Source organism: Balearica regulorum, chromosome 10, assembly GCF_011004875.1.
Source record: "Balearica regulorum gibbericeps isolate bBalReg1 chromosome 10, bBalReg1.pri, whole genome shotgun sequence".
In the NCBI taxonomy this organism is placed as follows: domain Eukaryota; kingdom Metazoa; phylum Chordata; class Aves; order Gruiformes; family Gruidae; genus Balearica; species Balearica regulorum.
The window spans coordinates 9,365,464-9,384,996 of record NC_046193.1 but is presented as its reverse complement, the minus strand read 5'-3'; the positions used below and the strand labels follow the sequence as shown (position 1 = coordinate 9,384,996).

The following is a 19,533-nucleotide window of genomic DNA, read 5'->3' as shown; positions in this document are numbered from 1 at the left end:
TTTGGCTCACTTTCTAAATGTGGCTGAGATGTTTTATAGCTCTTTCCAGAAACCAAACCTTCACTATAAATCAGCACAGCGTATTACCTGCTCAGCTTCGTATATGCACATGTGTTTCCGCAACTTGTTAATAAAAGCTATTCTGCCTTGTTATAAAAGCTAACTCCACATTTTCTTCCTGAATCTTTTCAGAAATAGGCTAAAAGCATAAGAAAATATTTTCCACTTTTTTATTCTCTTCTCATCATTAATTAGTGGAACAAATATATTACCATACTTAAAATACACTCTGGAAATGTGATTTTAATATACTTTATTGAAAAAGTACACAGTTTTAAATTGTTTTCAATGGGACAAAGCAATGGTCACCTCTATCTACCGAGTCCTTTTTTGATGAATCATGACTACCATAAGTCAAATTCACACCTGCATGACTTGCAAAGTAAAAAGATAAATCTTTTTTTCAACATATCTTTAAGAATTTATATCACCAACAGTTTAAAATCATGAAATGCTGATGCTCTGACTATATTTCATGTCCTCTATGTTGCACCATTTCCCAGTTCACAGTTTATCCACGTATTAGCATGCCAATTGAACACATCAGTCAATGTCACCTTGAGAAAATCGTCAATAGCAGAGGAAGAAGAACAAGAGGAGGTTTAGCACTAAGGCCTGAGACACCACCACATTCTCTTGCATTTTCCTAAAGAGAAAAACCAAAGGAAAATAAATACAAACCATGACATTCAATTATGATACATCATTATTTATCAAACTACATAGCCAGAAGAGGATTGGTGCAAACAACAAAACCCATGAACTAAATACACTCAGCAAGTAATACAGGTACACATTTTCATTTGAACAAGTTTAGATTGTAGACTGAAAGTTAGCATGATCAACAAGCATCACACAATCCCCTCCATGCCATATTTTAGGTCTCATTCTACATTGTATTACACCATCAACGGCATGTTACTCCAGAGTAAAACGGATGTCTACGAACATATGCTGTACAAGCCCCTGTAATCACATCCTGGTCTCTATCAGGTCTCCTTGGCACTCTAGAAATAAGAGCACTATGCAGAACACAGAGTAGTAAGTACATGTGGTGATCCCTCCCAAGCCATACTATGCGTAAACATAATGACTACAGCATGACAGTTGAGATGCTGAAGTTAGTTACTGAAAAAAACATTAATAGCACAAAGCTCCCAACCATGTCTAATGAGGAATCTTGTGGTCAGTGCTTGAGCCAGAGTAAGCTCTCAGATATTCCTGGCTGCCAGTCTGTGCTCACATCCTACCACGTTCTTTTGTATGATACAAAATGGTCTACAAAAGCAGCAAGTCAAGACATTGTCTACAGGAGTACTAAAAAGATTTGCAGCACTTACAATGCTACTCACTTCCCCTACCACTGTGTTCTCAGTGTTCAGAATATTTCCTGGTGTTTCATCTTAGCAGATTATTTTTCTATTATTTTTTTAAAGAAATAAAACATCTATCAGAGTCTAAAAGAAAGGAAAAGTAGGTAGAAACTTACTTCAGGGTGAAATCCATGACAAGATTCTGGGCGTCGTCTTATCTTCTGAGATTTTAAACGTTCACATTTAAGGGATTCATTATGTGCAAGGTAGTTAAGGAGAGATCTTCTGATCATTGCATTTTAATGTCCTGAGTTCATGTGAGTGTTTTGAAATGAATATAGTGAAAATCTTTCAGCTCCTTCCTTCCTCTCCATCAAAAACCCAAGGTGATGTGTGTGGTCAACACAACAAAAAGAATCATAGAATCATAGAATGGTTTGGGTTGGAAGGGATCTCAAAGATCATCTAGTTCCAACCCCCCTGCTGCGGGCAGGGACACCCTCCACGAGACCACATTGCCCAAAGCCTCATCCAACCTGGTCTTAAACTTTTCCAGGGATGGGGCCTCCACAACCTCTCAAAAGAAGATAATTCTACTGTTTTCTCCTCGGTGATCCGTAGTTTAGACAGTATCATTTGCACTTAAATTGCTAACCTGTCTTTCCATAATAGGTCTGCAATAAAAGCACACTGCAGGCTACTTTTGATAAATTCCAACTTATGTGAGAAAACAAATCCTGAACTACAGAACAGCACAAAATAAAAAGTGGGGCAACTATAAATCGAGCAATATATTTACGTTGCTAGATTTTTTTATATTTTTGGAAAGCAGGATTCTGAAACATTTTCAATACTCCAGTCCAACCCTAAAATAAAGAGATATCTATATTGTAAGGAGTTTTATAAGTTCCAATATCAGGAGCTCCATTCTCAAAAGGAAATTACTTACTTGGAGCATAATTTGAAAGATCTATCTAAAGATGACCAGCTCTCTGAAGATGACCATGGCCTTATGATACTTAAAGATGCACATAAGTGTGTATGCTTAATACGTACTGGCTGTTTTAAAAAAAAAAAAAAAAAAAAAAAAAAAAAAGTAGTAGTGAATTCTCCTTGAAAATAAGTAAGAACGCATTCTCAGCTGGCTAATTTCAAACAGCCCCAGCACTTTATAAAGGGTAATGATGCATTCTTAAGTCCTGTAATGCAAGTTTTACATAATAAGAAATTTTTCAATATTTGCATCTTGAATCTCTGACAACTTTGCGAATGAAAGGATATATCTTATTTCTATAGGTGCCATGGTAATTGGTGGAATGGAATCACAGAAGCATTCATTATCTACTACCACCATGAAGAGATTGCTGCTTGGGATTTGCTGGATAACAAAAGACCTGCAAATTAAAAAGAAATCAAATAATGGTGACGTTATCTGTATTTCTGAGCAACAGGGAGTTTTAGGTTTGTTTTTTTTTAACTTGTCAACAACACCTCTATCATAGTCACAAATATCATTGACTTTATATATCATTCTATATCTCCACACCTTGTAGAAGTAGAGGGCCTTGAGCAATGCTTCCCTCAGTTCACAGAATATGGTCATCAGTTTTGAGATGTACATGATGCTGAAAGGTACAGGTGAAGCAGAATGGATAGGCTTATACTGCTGATATGGTAATGCGGGGTCTGGGACACAAATGAATTACCAAGGAGTTTATCAGATTTCTCTTCTTCAGATTTCAGTGCTGAATCTCTGCTCTATTATGCTCTATTATGAATACCTAGCTATGTATTTATGGCCTGGAATTTTTACACATGAAATGGATCTGCTAAAATAATGAAAGTTCTTCCTCAGCCACATAGCGATAACTCACAGTTCCAACCTTAGGCACTACAATTACGTTAGGGCCTTTATTCACTCTGGGTCTTGCTTGAAGCAACGTGAACTACTGAGAAAGATTCTCAGCTTTCATCTGTTCTCTTGAGAGTAATTTTATTACTGAGCCAACAAAACAGAGATTAAGCCTCAAAATCTTCCCTAAGCGAGGAGATTTATTTTAGAATAATGACAACTATATGGTACAAATATGGTGATAACTCAGCACCACATTCAAATCAAGACCAAGTAGGCAACTCAAAAGAAGGGTGAGAAATAAAGACATTGCTTGTAAGAAGGAAAGCACCCAGAGGAGAGCAGGGAAGGATGCTGTGGGCACTATTCAATGATCCACATAGTTACAATAAGCTGAACTCTTAAGCACACACCAAAGAGAAAAGGGGGAGAAGGCAAAGCCAGACACTGTTTAGCCTTTTCTTTGAAATTCAGGACACAATACAAAGGCAGGCTTTAAGGCTCAGACTCAATTCTTGATAAATTTTTAAAACAATCTGTCAGAATTTATATATTGTATCAACAGAATATCTGCCATATCCAATTTCATTGAAATCTGGCAATTCCGGGAATTAGGTGTTTTTCAGTGTGGTATGCTGGTAAATGTACAGAACGTTAAGTGAGGGTTTGAGCACCAAGATGATGTGGAGAGAATATTTTTCCTCAGACATCTTTATTTAAAATACATATTGTCTTACTAAAATAACCCCTTGCTTTTTCCAAAGATCACAGAAGATGAAATAGTGGAGGGGGCAGGGAATATTGAAACCTAGCTTCAGAAAAAAAAATTTGGAAAACTTACCATAAAAATGTTGCCAACGGAAAGATTAAACACTTTTCAGTATTTTTTAAACTTACTGAACCTCCATTAAAATTACACTTAGAGTGATCTGCAATATGTTAGCTTTATGTTTATATGTGAAATATACATTTATGGCATAATGTAAAAGGCTGAACTTTATAAATGTACCTACCAAACAGCTGGAGCATGTAGCAAGACTGACATCATTGTAATGGAGCATCTGTGGCTTTGTGGATTTGTGTGTGGGAGAAATGGGGCCAATAAAAGGAAAGGAGGGAAAATCTTTAACAGACAATAACACCAAAATTGTACTGCATGAATTTCTCAAAACAGTTACAAATAAATCAAACTGTAAAGGACAGGAAAAAAAAGATTAATTTTATTCCCAGAAATTGGCACAATTTGGATTTTGTGCAGTCTGAAACTTCTATTTATTGTATTTTTAAAACTAGCTCAGAAAAGGACCTGAAGGGCATAAAGTGTTCTAACAATTAACCGGATGCTAAATGATTAATTTCTCTTTTTGATGAGAAGGGAGTAATCACTCTTCTGTGCCTGAGACCAAGTCCTTTTGTGATAGCCCCTTTTTGTGGCCCCCAGGTGAACACTGAACCTGGGAGAAAGCAGGTACCATACAGCCAGGCTTAAAGGGGCTATTTCAGGAAAGGTGGGCACATTGCCCATTTCGTTTCATCTTTCACCCACTTCTCTGGGGTGGCATGAGGGCTGTACAGTATAGGCTACTGCTTCCCCAGAGAAGAGACGGGGGGGAAAAAGTAAAAAAAAATAAGTTGGGAATTTTTCCTATCATTTCATCAAGCTGGAATGAAAAATGACAGCACTTTAACCCAGGAGAAAGTTTCCACTACAGAACTATGATGCTGAGTACATTACTATATTGCTTCTCTGACAAAATATTCAAAAACTACAAAGGCTTGCAGGAATTAAGTGATATAGAAAATTTTGCTAGACCTGGTAGTTTGTGGAATGCAGTATATGCATGGATTGAGGGAAATTATGAATTAAAGGAACTGCAAAGAGCAATATATTAGGTTAAGTGAAAAAAACTTTTCTACTTCAAGAGTTATATGATAGATATCAACTAACTACATTGGTTCAGTTTACCAAGCAGTGAATATTCTTACAAATCTACAGTCTGTTTATTTATTTCAGATGTTTGTGAAGTCTAAGCTTATGGTGACTACCACAGAATATGTCACTGTCACCAAAACAGCCATAAAATATGAAGCTTTTGGCTCACTGCAGCATTTTTTTTCCCATAGTGCATAACAATATCTTAACTAATATCTTGCAAAGTGGAACAACTAGCTTCTCATCCACCATAGAGGAGGTAAATTAAAAAGAAAATGTTATCTTCCACAAGCAGTAGATGAATGTTTTCCCTTTCACAATTCTCAAACATAATCCTGAAATGAACTTGTAAAGGCAAGTGCGCGTCCTCACCAGTCATTGACTTGTGAGGTCACAGGCAAAGGATTAACGTATCAACAAGTGAAGACAGAAGATTGAAGACAGAGGTTGAGTTGAGCAAATAATTAAGGACAAAAACCCCTCTATGTCCAATTTAGCTTTCTTTTCTATTAATAGAATGCGCACAAGCAAATTATAATTGTTTCAGCTGCTGTAATTTAAGATCATTTTGCAGTCATGAGGTATTCTTACCCTCCCTAGATCAATGGCAAAGAAGTTTCTGCCAGTCATAACCATCGCGGTTGCTCTGTGACTATTCAGGTAATTCGCATGGCACTGCTTCCATGCCCAAACTGGATAAAGCACACAATCATCCCAGCAGCAGGTCATCTCTCTGAGTTCAACTTCCAGTTTCCCTGGTGACATGCACATGCATCTTTGAAATTCATTTTGAGTGAATGTTCATGCCAGTAAAGCTCAGGAACTGAACATTCGCAGCAAACAAAAGGTGCATAACCACAGTCAGCACACAGTCTTTCAAATACTGACATATTCCACCAAAATGTTTCATCATGTACACCAAGATTCAGTGGCAAGGGACAAAAATCTCTAGCAAAAGAGCTTCCACGACTGCAGTGGGAAATAAAGTTAGTTGCTGACAAAGTAACGAAAATGGTCTTGTCTTTTTAAGTGAGCTCCACCGCGAGTCTCTGAAGTTTGTATCACACTAAGCGTTTCTGAACACCTGCTGGCTTAGGCTGTCGCTTGTGTCACTGGCAATATGGGAACCAACCTCAGGGACAGACTAAGGGGGTTTATTGAACTTTCTTCCTGGTTTAACAATCAAAAGACAGTCTATGTTTAACAGCCTATGTTTAATATTTATGGAGAATGTTTCATGTTTAAAGGGTAAAGCTCTTTTTGTGTTAAGTAATGTAAATCTTTTGATTTGAACCTTTTTCCTTTTCACCAGTACCATCACCATCATTTGATAGTGACAGCACAGAAAAAGCCTTGCATACGTATATATAAAATGGAATAAACTGCTGGGGCTCCTGTTATGTTGAAGCCACACTGAGTCAATAAGAACCTTATTAATAATTTCTCCTCCATCTTTCATCCAACTGAGGAACTAGTTGGGTTTATTTGATGTGCAGGTTCAGAGGCTTAAAATGGGCCTGAACACAAACTGCTTCTTCCTGTTGTGGGGAAGGTGAGGAAGGAAGAAATTTAATACTTGAAAGGGTTAGAGAGAGGAGGAGGAAATCTAGCCATGCCAAACTATTTTGTTAATGAAGAAAAAAATAAGAACAGAGAGTGAGTCTGCAAGAAAGTCTGTATTTTGAGTCAGAGCATTACACAACACATTTCTCATGTTGCTCACACTTTATCTGTTTCTTTCTAACTTATTTCAGTATTGGCCCATAAAAAAAATCTGCATAAATATCATACAAATTGATTTGGAAAAAAAAAAAACAAAACAGCTTCATGTTTTACTTGGAAATAGTAAATGTTTCCTAAAAAAATGCAAGTATTTATTAGTCTGTTCCTTGAAAATTAATTTTTCATTGTGGAATGAAATAGGAAAAGACTAGGAATTCAAGCACTGCTGCATTCATAATGATATTTGCTATAGTCATGCTTATGAAGGCATGATAAGAAAACACACTTTTAATGTCTGGTGACTACACGACTCTTCCCACAGAGAACCAGTTCTTTCTAATTTCTTAAGATAGCCTAGAATTAGGAAAGCATCATAATAGGTCTGTAATACAGAGCTTGGAGGGCAGTCACACCAGCTGCCGTTATGCATGTAACTCAGGTTCCTACATTAGAAGGGAAATATCTCCAAGTCTGAGCAGAGTACATGCAGAGACACAGACTACTCAAGGATAATTCAGAGCAGGAGCTTGGCTTTGGTGATGTGAATCACTTTCTGCGGGAGGGAGGGTCTTTCTCTCCCTTTAATGGCTGCATAGCAATCCTGCAGACAAACGCCTCCGAACTGGGTGAAATGCGAAGCGTAAAGCTAAGTGCAACCTACAGCACCTGTTCTAAAAGAGCCAGCACACTACATTCAAACTTGGGTTTTTTACCAATTTGAATCTCTTCCTTTTGCTTGTGTATTTAAAAGTTTTCCTATAGTTACATATTATATTGATATAATAATTTCTTCCACAGACTATGTCTTAAAAAGACCAAACCACCACCTAATTTGAAAAAAAATCAGCTCTTTTTCTTATTATAAGAATTACTTTCTCCTGTAAGGAGGAATAATTAGAAGACATTCTCAGGGCAGTAGAGGAGTAAGGCCTGAGCTGACACTACTCCTGCTGCACTCCCCTCTTTCCACACCGTGTGCTGCTTTTTCTTCCTTTCATCTTCCAGCCTCTGAACCTCTGGGGCAGCAAAGTATCAGAAAGGCAGCTGGGAGAAGGGCTGACCTCCCTGGAAAGGAGGGAGATGTTCCAAGAGAGAGGGAAAGGGCAGGGATGACAGGACAAGCAGTGTTGGTGCCCTGTGGGAAAGGGACAGAGAGAAGAGGGTTATTAGTTGCCGCAGCTGGTGGCTTTGTTGTGGGGCCTCTGCAGTCTGTCCCCTTAGGGATTTTGGAGCACCTCCTGCATGGATGAAAACAGGCACAGCAGTAGCAAGGCAGAGCCAGACCCTTTTTCTTCCCAGCTGCTGTAGTCATGAGGCTGCTATGTCTCCTGAAGCAAGATGACCAGTTTACTGGCAAACTTGAAGATCCCACCATTCTGTAAGTCACTTATTTCCTTGCTTAATGCAGGTCATTGCTTCACTACAACTGCCTGAATCATAAGGTGAAAATCTGTATGTGGAAGGCTTAACATCTTGTCTCTGAACTGCTGCAGGCTGCAACTTTCCTTTCCTAACATAGCTGGATGCATACCAGGCAAAGCTAAGGTAATTCAATTTCAAACATGCAAGAGAGGTGTCTTGTCCAGCTAAGCAAACGTAACCTTTAAGTCGTTTACTCTCTACTATTTGACTACAACATCTGCTATTAAAGGAAATCAATACTACTGTTAAACAGCTTAGTCTCTGCATTTCCATGCAGGAGAGAGAATCCATTTCCTTGTCCACTGGACAGTTTTGGACAGGATATAAACCGAACACAGACCTCAGGTTTCCCTACTAATAAGCAGGCACCTACATAGCCCCAGACAAACCCAAACTTAAGGCAACATGTTGAATGCAGAATATTTTGTACGGGACAGAGAGCTGTAGAGAGGACACAGTCATATGAGGCTGTTGAGCCATTTGTTGGTCACTTGCACTGAACTATTTTCCTTTTCCTGGCTTACAACCATGCTGCCATTAGCTGGTGGCCAGTGACACCGCTACATGACTTGTTTCAGTTACAAAGAACAGTAATAAACCTCCTAATAGCATTCAGAAATTTTTGATTTTTCAGATCCATTTCCCCCTTATTTCCTCAGACAGTCGCAAAGGTTGCAAAGTGTTTGAGGAAACAAAATGAATGACAAGGGCACGGAACTCTGAAGATATTTACAGGATAAGACTACACTTGAGGAACCAGAACATTTAGAGAAAATATCTTCCCATTATCCTGCAGAATGGAAGATGTTTCTTTGTAATTTGAGGATGATTTGAGCACAGCACCAATATTAAACGCAATTCAACTTGTTTAAAAACAATGCTGTGTGCTTCTAGTTAAAACTTAATTCTTGTTTTCTCACAGAAATACTGCATTATTGTGCTTTGTTTTAAACCATGCTTGTTCACAAGTAAGAATTATTGATCTACATGGTGTAATTTACAAACAACATAATTTTTTTTAATTTTACAAAATATTCTGCTATTATATCTGTGCTCATGACAAAAGATGCTATGCAGTAGAGTATGTGATCACAATAAACACACTGCTTAGGCAGGATTTTAATCCTATAAACATTTAAATGGCTGTTCAGATTCATCTTTAATTTCATGTTCAGGACCTTTAACAGCCTGATTCAAGGGGAGAAAAAAAAAATCCATATGTGCATTTTTCATTTGTTTCTGTAATGACCGTAGGAATGCTTTAATACTATTGTTTAATGTTAGAGTGATGACTGTGGGACTTACATTCAAATTATAACTAGAATAATATCTCATTTTTGTGTTAGCATATGTCACTCCTGCACATACATAATCATATCAATCATTTTTAGGAGACAATAGAAAAGAACTTTTAGCTACCAGTTGTTTTGCCTATGCAGATGAATCCTAAAAAGCATGAAAGAATTTTATTGCGAGTAGTTTGAACGGAAATAAACTGAGGGCAATATTTTCAAACTGGCAACCTAAACACATGCACAAAAATGTGGAAAAAATAGTCTGAATTTCCATGGTACTCAACTCAGATGGCCTCACTGGGCACTCCAATACTTCAGCATCTCTCTAAGTTCAGCCATTTCCCTCCAGGCCTTTCAGCATATTTTCTGAGTGCAAACCTGCATTAATGAAGTTTGAGTATTTTGGATTAAGATTAGTCCTTACTTTGGGATTACATTTCATATCTGTCAAATTTGATCTTTCCTATTTTTTAGAGAAAGAAAAAACATTACAAGCACCAGGGTACAGTAAATGGAAAATATTGTGCACTCTGCACTCAAATATGTGTTACTCACATAACCGTTGGTTGCAAACGTTCAACCCTAATGGTCTGGAACAAACTTTAAGCATTCAACTGAAGTGCAGATATCCGCTGTGCTGTTTCCCAACTCCTATCATGTGCTTTCCAGGCTGCTGGCTACATTTCCAACCCACATTTCTCTCACTTATCACATTTTTTAAATGAATGAATGAAATGTTTATATCTCAGTCAAATTGGGCTACTTGGGGTTTTTTTCAAATAAATGATGATAGAGAATGGAATATCTTTAATGCAATTTATAAAAATAACATACATGCCAATACCAACATTTTTGAGAGCTGGAGCAGTTAAAGTATATGGAAAAAAGCAGCTAGTGGTTCTCTCATACAAAAAGAAATAGATAAACTCTCAGCCTCAGGCCTGCAACCTGACCCCATGCTAGCAAAATGTTGCTACCACGTATAGCCTGACCGACTTCAGCACAATTCGGTGTCAGTATAAACATACCTACTCAAAGCAAAGTTTAGAATCAAGGATTTAAATGAACAATATCATCCTCACCGTTCCTGTGTCTGCTGACGGCTTGCAGCCCCGGAGAGCTGTGGCATGGTTGGCAACCCCTTTCTTTCAGACAGGAGAGCCCCTGAGCGCCATTCCTCTTTCATTATCAGTCAGGGGATGCTTTCTCAAATCATTGACGCTCAGACAAGAGTACCTTACCAACTGCATATTAGAAATGTTACAAACATCCAAAAGCTTTGAGTGTACAGGATTTAGGATGAAAAGAGTACTTTGTGTAATGAGGAATTTGACAATGCTCCTAAGCTTTCTAGCCCAGCTGCCCACCCTTATGAGGATGTAAGATGATGCAGAGTTTCAGGTCACTAGGTTTAAAACGGACTGCGAAATTTTTGCAAAGAAACCAAGCTCAGAAATCCCACAAACTTGGAGTCAAGGTTCATACCCCTAAACAAATCTGAGCTGAGTGCGGCAATAGGTGGGTGTCCATAAGCAGAGCGGGTACCTGATTCTACCATAAACTGCTCACAAGGAACAACAGAGGCGATACAGTGATTGGCACAAAGCAAATCATGGCAGGGGTCTCTTAAAGCTTGGACTTTGCTTTTTCGCAGTGGCACCTGGTTAGCAGGATGATGATGGGGACGTCAGAGAAGTTGTGCAGACTGGGCAATGCAGTTCTTCTGTAGCACGTTAGCCAACATGCTACTTAAGTAGCTGTGGTTTGTATTGAGAAACATCTCAGACAATGATTTTAAAATATTAGATGATGTCTAAGCTAGATTCTAAATGTAATTTAAAGATTAAAAAGCCAGTTGATTTCCCTCTGATTTAGGAAGGCTCACAAATAGCACATGACATTGTAAAAGTAACTTTTGAATTGCATGAATTAGTAACTACTCTTTTCCACAGATTTAGGTCTAGTCTATTCTACAAAGCTAATATGGCTCTAGCAAAGAGTTATGCAACACAAACTGAAGTATAAAAAGCACAGATGATCAGGAGATTCACATGAAAAGTGTAATAAATCCTAGAACTGAAGTGTTCATTGGATGTTTTCCCTCAGTGTGCTTTGCAAGCATGTTGTTCATTTATTTCTGTAAATATAAACTTTAGCAAGTTTGAGAAGACCATATCTGAAAGAATTAAGTCATCTCCTCCATAGCTAGTTAAAATTTCATAATATTTAAGATAATATATAAATGTTCCCTGGATGGCACTCAAAACTAAAGATTCATGTCATTTTTCCAAGTTAAAGGTTATTAGATATCTATTAAGGTCTCAAATCCTTTTTAAAGAGAAGTGCTAAGTGTACAGATGCCCAAGCCACATTTGCATTGTTTTTCATCAATCAGTGACAGCAATTCCTCACAAGTGTGCCTGGCTTTAAAAATTCACTGCAATGTCTTCCAATTTTAATACGTTTTCCGATTCCAAGCCATCTTTTATTTATATATTTATATTACTACTCAGCTCAATATATTATGGCATTCATACAACTTCTTAAATCTCCTGTCATTACAAAGCATCCTTTCATTTTGTCAGCTACTATCTATCATTTGGTTAATATTTATATCTGCTTGTTTAAAATGTAAACATTCAATATATATATTCCTTGCCATTAAAAATGCCCTTTGAAAAAGATTGGTATGGTCAGAATTTTTTTACATTGAATATACTTTTTCTCCTTTGATTCACAGTGATTCTTTCATTTTTTTATGACAATTTTTAGCTTTTAAAATGATGATTACAATGGCAAGCAAATCGAAAAAGAGAATCTGAATGCAGATTTTCATGGTTTTGTCAACTAAATAAACAAACTCCAAGGTTTTGATTTTTTGGGGAACACTAACATAGAAACTCAGAATAATAAGGAAAGACTATTTTCAATGTAAGGTGGCATTCTGTGTTTAAGCAGCTACAACACTCCTGAATTCAACAAGCATACTAAAAAAGTTCAGAAACAAAAGAGCAATATTGAAAATCTTTGTCTATTTAAAAACAACCAAAAAAAAGCAAACAAAAAAACCCCTTTGAAAACTGTCCAAAGGATTGTTGAACTAATGACTGGCAGGCACAGACCTGCCCAGTAACTTATATATGTCTTGCCCTATTATTTCATATACCTATTTTCTTAAATGAAAACAGTAATTTTGAGTGTTTTCTGAACTGGTCATTCAAAATATACATTATCAAAGGGTAGAGATAAATTACCCATCCAGTGACTTTAAATTGCACCTGCACAACAAACATAATCACTGTTGCCTTTGGAGCAAAGAGGAAGTTTCTCAGCCTACAATTGGAGATGTGTGGGTAACATACAATATAGGATTTAAAACTAAGTATAAAGACCTTTAATAAACAATTATAGCAGTTTAAATTGCATACTTTGATACTTTTTATGAGAAAAGAACAGGGGGAAAAATCTTTTGGGGTCTTCTAGAGTTTTGGGGGTTTGGCTACCGTAAGTTTCTACCAATACTGCTGTTGCCACAAATAGAAAGGCTTTTTAACACTCATAACTATTCTGCAGGTCTGGAAGATCTGATTTTCAGAACGGAGATGCAAGATGACTCTATAGGCTAAGATTTTGATTCTAAGACTTCAACGATTAACTACCGAGGTATGCAAAATACTGAATTTCCCTTGAAGATACTGCTTGACTTCCATGCACACCTAAGCAAGCTCTCCGAGATTAGGATCAGTTCCACATTGCCAAGGCCAGCAGTGAGCAGTCTGACTATAGCACACCTGCCACTCAACATGGACATCGGTCCAAACCATTTATGTGCATGGTATCGCACATGTACTTGGTATGGTTGCTGAAAAAGCAAGCGTGTAAAAACATACAGTCTAAACAAAGTATGGTGAAATATAAAGAACATTTGGTTTTCTTCAGGTTCCTATAAGATGGATACAGTAAAATGAATACAACCCAAAATGTCTTCCAGAAGACTGACTATAATTTACTGCCCAAACTACTCCAGGAAATCTACAGGGCTATTCTGATGTACATAGATAGAGCTCCAAATGAGAAGAAATTGGCCCTTGATGCTTTGCTTGTTTTATGTGGCAAGCTGATTTGTTTAAAAGTACACTAACTACATCTGAAAAGGCAAATGACTATTTATTTCATGGGATATTGAACTGCCTATTTATTTACACATTTTAAACACGATCAAGTACAGCAGTTTGGCAAGCTTCTACTGAGAAAGAAATGTAGAAATATTTTAGAAAATGGTGGTATGTCTCAAGATTAAGTGGTTTTTAAAAACCATTACCATTTTAATGTCTGCAGATTGCACTATTCCTGACACAAATATACTCATGCCCTGAACAATCTGAATCTAATTTGTATTGTTATTTATCTGTTACTGCCAAATAAGCGCATTCAGGGGACAAGTCTGAAATTTGCCGTTATATATCCTCATGAAGAGTTTGGTGTCATCCTGAACTATAATTCCACTGCCATTTACCTCTTTTTATTGCCAATGAACAGCACTCAATGCCCAGTCTCTAAGAACGCAAGAGAAGGCATTTGGTTTATCGATGATTCTCCCTGTTAAATAATCGTCTGCTTACTAACACTCCAATGGGCCAAATATATAGTATGTGGGACAGTGTTTAATCAAATAAGTAGTTCCTATCGATTTAACAGGCAATTTACATGTGAGATACAACAAAGTAAAGGGAACACTTATATTCATCTCGCATAATTAAAACACACATACAAGTCTTTCGCAGGGTTAGGGTGATTGTAGCTACGTACTTCCTTGCTTCCCTAATGAAAATACGGCGCTCTTATATTCACTTTTCTCTTTATTTTGTGTCTTAAGACTATGTACAAAGAATCACCTGGGAACAAAACAGTTTCTTTGGGATTTTGGTATTGACCTTAGGGACCCATGAGTGCTGCAATGAAAAGGAAGGGGGCTTTGCCTCCTGGGTCACTGGAAGTAAGGCCAGATTTTTGATCTGCGTCCAAGTCCAGTATGTCATCACAGATGAACAGGAGAGGTTAAAAGGGCAGATTTTTAAGCATTTGACTGTGCAACTGCTGCCTGATTTGTGTACCCAGAGTTTCTACAGTTGAACATGCAAATTCAGCAACTATGTAATCAAATGGTTCATTGCAACTTTTTGAAATTTTAATGCATATACTTAATAGTCAGATGAGTAAGTTACTGTGCCTACGGAAGATCTATACCCACACTCATAGCACCTGAGTTAATGTTAAAATTAATGGTATTTTCCTAAATGAAGCTAAAGGAGAACATCTGATTTTTCATGCAAAAATAAGATTTGAAATTAGAGAAATTTTTTGTTTATTTGTTTGTTCTACAAACAGATGAGTGGATATACTAAAAAGATCAGGTAACGTTCTCTGGTCAAATATCATAACAGCCATCATCCTTTCTAATTGGTAACAACAACTTTGTCTTTCTAAGTATGCTCTCCTTAGACATTTTTAGTGCTTTCTAAGTATCAGCAATTAAACCTTGCAATGCTGAGATCACCAGAAAACAAAACCTGGTCATGTAACCAGTAAGAATTGCCGAAGAACTTGGGTTGATATGCTTACTTGTGTTAAAAATTGGCTAACATGCTGGGGCAATACCTCATAAAACTCCAAGCAGCATTGAGATGCTTATTTAGCCAAAGACTTCAAATTTAATGTCTAATTAAAAACACATCTCCGAGCAGCACACCACCTTTAAAACCCACTGCAAGTGCGTTTGGCGTTAGTGTAGTTCTGACTCAACAGTAAGAGTGCCAGTCAACATTGATAAAGAAAAAACATTTCTCTCTAGCAATTTATTTCCAACACTGAGGCTGCCATAGAACATTGAACAGTCTATCATCCCAGTTTTCAGAAGCAATGCTTTTTTTTCTCCTCTTTTTCCTCTCTCTCTCTCTTTTTTTTTTTTTTTTTTTTAAGTTTTTTGCTATAAAAGGGAATAGCTTACTGGAAAATATGAAAGCATTTCAGATTTTTTTAAAAAATCCCAGTTTCTCTGTCTTGTTGACAGTGCTTAGAAAATGTGGGTTGACTTGTTTTTGATTGCTGTTTAAATAACAGATTAATTTAATAATCGTTGGGATATTGAATAACAACAAATTATGGGGTGGGACAGCCAAACCCTGACCCTAATGACATTCTTATGTTAATTCTTATTTTCTTTTAGGCTCCTGCTTTCTTAATAAAACCTATATTTTTGAAAATTGTTTTTAAACATTGCAAATTATCCCAAAGTAGCATTTATTTTTTGCTAGTAAGAGATAAGTTTACATATAGACAGTGTATTTTATATGTCTGTATACATTTAGTGCCTGACTCAAAGTCTGCTTAAGTGTATAGGTGCCCTTCCATCGATGGAAGTTTTCAGAGATGGCTGAAAAGGCGAGCCAGCTATTTACGAAGTAATTAGCACGTTGTCCTTTCCACTGTGTGATTTATTTGTGAGGATACTTTGATTTAAATCAAAGCAACCATGATTAAAAATTATAATTGGAAACTTTTATAAGACTAAAGCTTAGTTTTCATAACGACAGTTGGTAACTGCTCCCCTGGGTAACTGTGAAGCGCGGAGTATTTCCATAAGATCTGTAACAGCACACCCAGGAGGGGATAAGACTGCGCCTCTGGCTCTCGCTATGTGACCTTGTTGACTATGACTGCGACGTTGTTAGCAATAACACAGTATTTGTGCTCCAAAATATCTTATCTAAGTAACATTATACGGTTTCAATTAACATCAGTCATCATTTTTACTTCTACTAAGAGACTGCTTTTAGTCTCCTTTTTCAGACGAGGGCTCTATAGTAGTGCCTGACCCTGTAGAAACAAAAGACAGCGACTTGAACGACTAATTTGTGACACAAACTTTCTTGCAGCAGAGTATTTGCACAACTTTTGTTTGCAAACCTGTTCACAATATACTGACTTTTCCAGTGTCTTTCAAATAGGTTTGCAATACTAGAGTGGGTGTATATTCAGCCAAATATTTACAACTATCTTTGCTAGTTGTAATCAAGATTTGCAAGTATATATCAAACAGATTAATCTATAACACAATGCGAGGACACAGAAAATAATCCCACTGACTCAAAGGGATCTCAACTGGGAGCCCAGGATGCAACAGATGCTGTGCAGATTAACCATTGAATGCAGTGTCAGTTCAAGACTCACTGCATATAAGGTTGAACCCTAATTTTGACCGATTGAGCCCATCATTCTTAAATTACAAGTATTAAGCAATACACTTGCTTGTAAAAATATTTATTGGTACTGAGGCCATGAAACAGAAAACTGGGTCAGAAGATGTAGGTCTACAAAGGACTTTGGGTCAAATTCCTTAGCTGTTCTGCGGGAAAGTGTCCTGGGTTATAACAAAAATATTTGGAATCCAACACAGCCTGCAATCTTAGATGCAATTTGTAGATTGTTAATGACAGTGGGTAAACGGTATCACGAAGAACTTTCCCATGAGAATCTAATAGTTCTTCTGGATTATTTCTTTAGGTTTTGCCATTGCTTGTGGAGAAAAATAATGGGTGCCTTGAGATCAGTTTGTAGCTTACAGGGTTTTCTTTTATTTTTTTTTTTGTTCCACTGTGGAACACAAAATGTTTTTCTATGAAAAAGATCTTAGCGCGTTATTTTTGAAATACTATAATTTTCACTAAAGTCAGTTTCCAACTCAGTGCTGTCCAAGTATTGCAGAATTGTGTTATTTTTGAAAGTTATTTCCTTTGACCTGAAGTTACCTAAGAAGACAGACTGAAATCCACATTCCTTTGAGAAAACCTGGTCCTGTTAAATTAATCTTTTCATGGAATCATGTCTGTCTGCAATATTTAAACATAAGAGATGTATGATAACTTGTTGCACAAATTCTCAGTAATCTTCTGCTAAACGATCACAAAATAAGGCTGCTTGCATTCTCCATGCAAGCACTCATAGCGGTGTAACATACATTGTATTTGATACGTCAAGTGGAAAAGTCACAGCTTGATTTTGTTGTTTGTACTTTTCAGGCAGTGGGACCTATTGCTACACTTAAAGGGTTCCCTAGGATCGATTTACAAAGCACTTTCATACTTCCAAAGCCACATAAAAACAATTATTCATACTAGATATTAATAATTTCCTTATAATTAAAAGTTGGTCAGCAGCAAATTAAAAGTGAGTGTTAGCACTTAAAATATATCTCCAGTGTACTTACTCCTATTTCCTGTTTTAAAACAATGAAGATATCAAAGAGAAAATTTAGGAGCAAGTCCAAAAGCACACCTATTGACTTCAAAGAGAAGAAGTTGTCACCTTTATTTGCTAATTGCATATTGATTTAGTCTGGAAAAGGAGAGTTGTAACAATTTTTGTTTGACTTATAAATTCTTCTTGACATTTATATTGATAGACAAATTATTGCTGTAAATACTAATCTCCTTTGCGATGATCACCTCCCAGCATAAAGGAAATCCAATGAAGAGACTTACTGAAGTACAGAAACTTGCATAAACGATACCTACGCAATTCTTCAATAACAATGCACCACAACTACAGTAAAAACGTCACTGCACATAGGCATTAAATGCAGAGAAAAAGACATTTTCAGTATGCAGGAGGAAAGCTAGACTGAAGTCTTTCTCTTTTAACCCTACGAGGGACAACTTTACAGCAGCAACGGTAGAACTGACAAGGTTGCAGCACTGCCATGTGAGATTTGTTACTTTAAACTCAGCTGCCCAGCACTGAAAGTTTGGAGGATAGATTTAACCCTCTCCCACTCTGTCAGCCTCACAATTCTAAGGAGGAAATGCTGTTTGGCTTTCAAGTAAAACCACCAGATCTCACAGTACCACAAGGGCACTTCTAACCTACCCTGTATAGAAGAGCTAACTGCACTAACCGTTCTGTACCTAAATCTTTACAGAATGTGCCTTAGAACAGTGCCTGCATCCAGGAAAAGTCTTAAAACATTCACCATTCCTTGAAATTAGCATAAGCCTCTACTGGTTTTACATTTTTTGGTAGAAAATAATAGGCACTGCTTTAATTTAAGAATATCAAACTTTTAAATGACCCCTGTAATAAGAGAAATGACACCCTGACAGAGGTCATTATGTAAGATAAAACATAACAGACTTGTACGTTCTTCAACATAACCTTGAATAATTCAGTTTTACTGCTTTGTCACAAACAGTTGTATAAAAAAAATTGAAAGGGCTTACTTGAAACAGTCATCGCAAGCAATATTCCCAGTGGTCTCCTTTATAGTGCGTTCGGAAACAAAAGCTGGATATTCAGTATCACAGGGCTCTAGGGTTTGTTTCAACCTCTGCGCTATAGGCACAGGAAAAAATATCTTGATGTTAACATGGGGAGAACAGCACACAAAATTCTGAACAACATGAGATGCTGAATTACAGAGCTCACAGAGAACGGAAATGTTACTCAGCTTCTGCCACCCTGTGAGATTTCCTAGGCAGTGCATAACACTATTTTTTCAATTAAAAAAAAAAAAAAGTTTATCCATGGAATGTAATTTTGTAAGACATAACTGTTAAAGCAGTTATTCATGGTTTAGCCATTCCCAATCTACTTTACATTTACGCACAAGGCTTTATTCTTTCTCAGCAGATTCAAGATGGACTTACTGACCTCCTGATTTCAGTGATGCTGTGCATCACTATTATGTATGGGGGTTTACACTTATTTGATATCTAAATTGTGGTACATCTTACTGAAGCCCAGACACTTTTTTGGATTACAGCTTGGGAGTCTTTGCAGAGTTTCATCAGTTAGAATAACTCTGTGCGGGGGGAGGCAGAAGCGTTACTTTACTCAGAACCAATGCTTGTTATCTGCTTCCCAAAATAGTAATAATTCAGA

General features: G+C 37.0%; 1 protein-coding gene across 3 annotated transcripts in view; it reads right to left on the bottom strand.

The window, feature by feature from the left end:
• Positions 1 to 304: 304 nt before the first annotated feature.
• Positions 305 to 19,533, bottom strand: part of CACNA2D3 (calcium voltage-gated channel auxiliary subunit alpha2delta 3) — a 463,402-nt gene continuing 444,173 nt past the window's right edge. For all 3 annotated transcript variants that reach the window (XM_075761986.1, XM_075761987.1, XM_075761988.1), the window contains 4 exons: positions 18,873 to 18,984; positions 2,655 to 2,767; positions 1,550 to 1,632; positions 305 to 706 (listed from right to left, as the gene is read on the bottom strand). In XM_075761986.1, the coding sequence (XP_075618101.1) occupies positions 614 to 706; positions 1,550 to 1,632; positions 2,655 to 2,767; positions 18,873 to 18,984 (401 nt within the window). In that variant the 3' untranslated portion in view covers positions 305 to 613. The remainder of the gene's footprint in view (positions 707 to 1,549; positions 1,633 to 2,654; positions 2,768 to 18,872; positions 18,985 to 19,533) is intronic.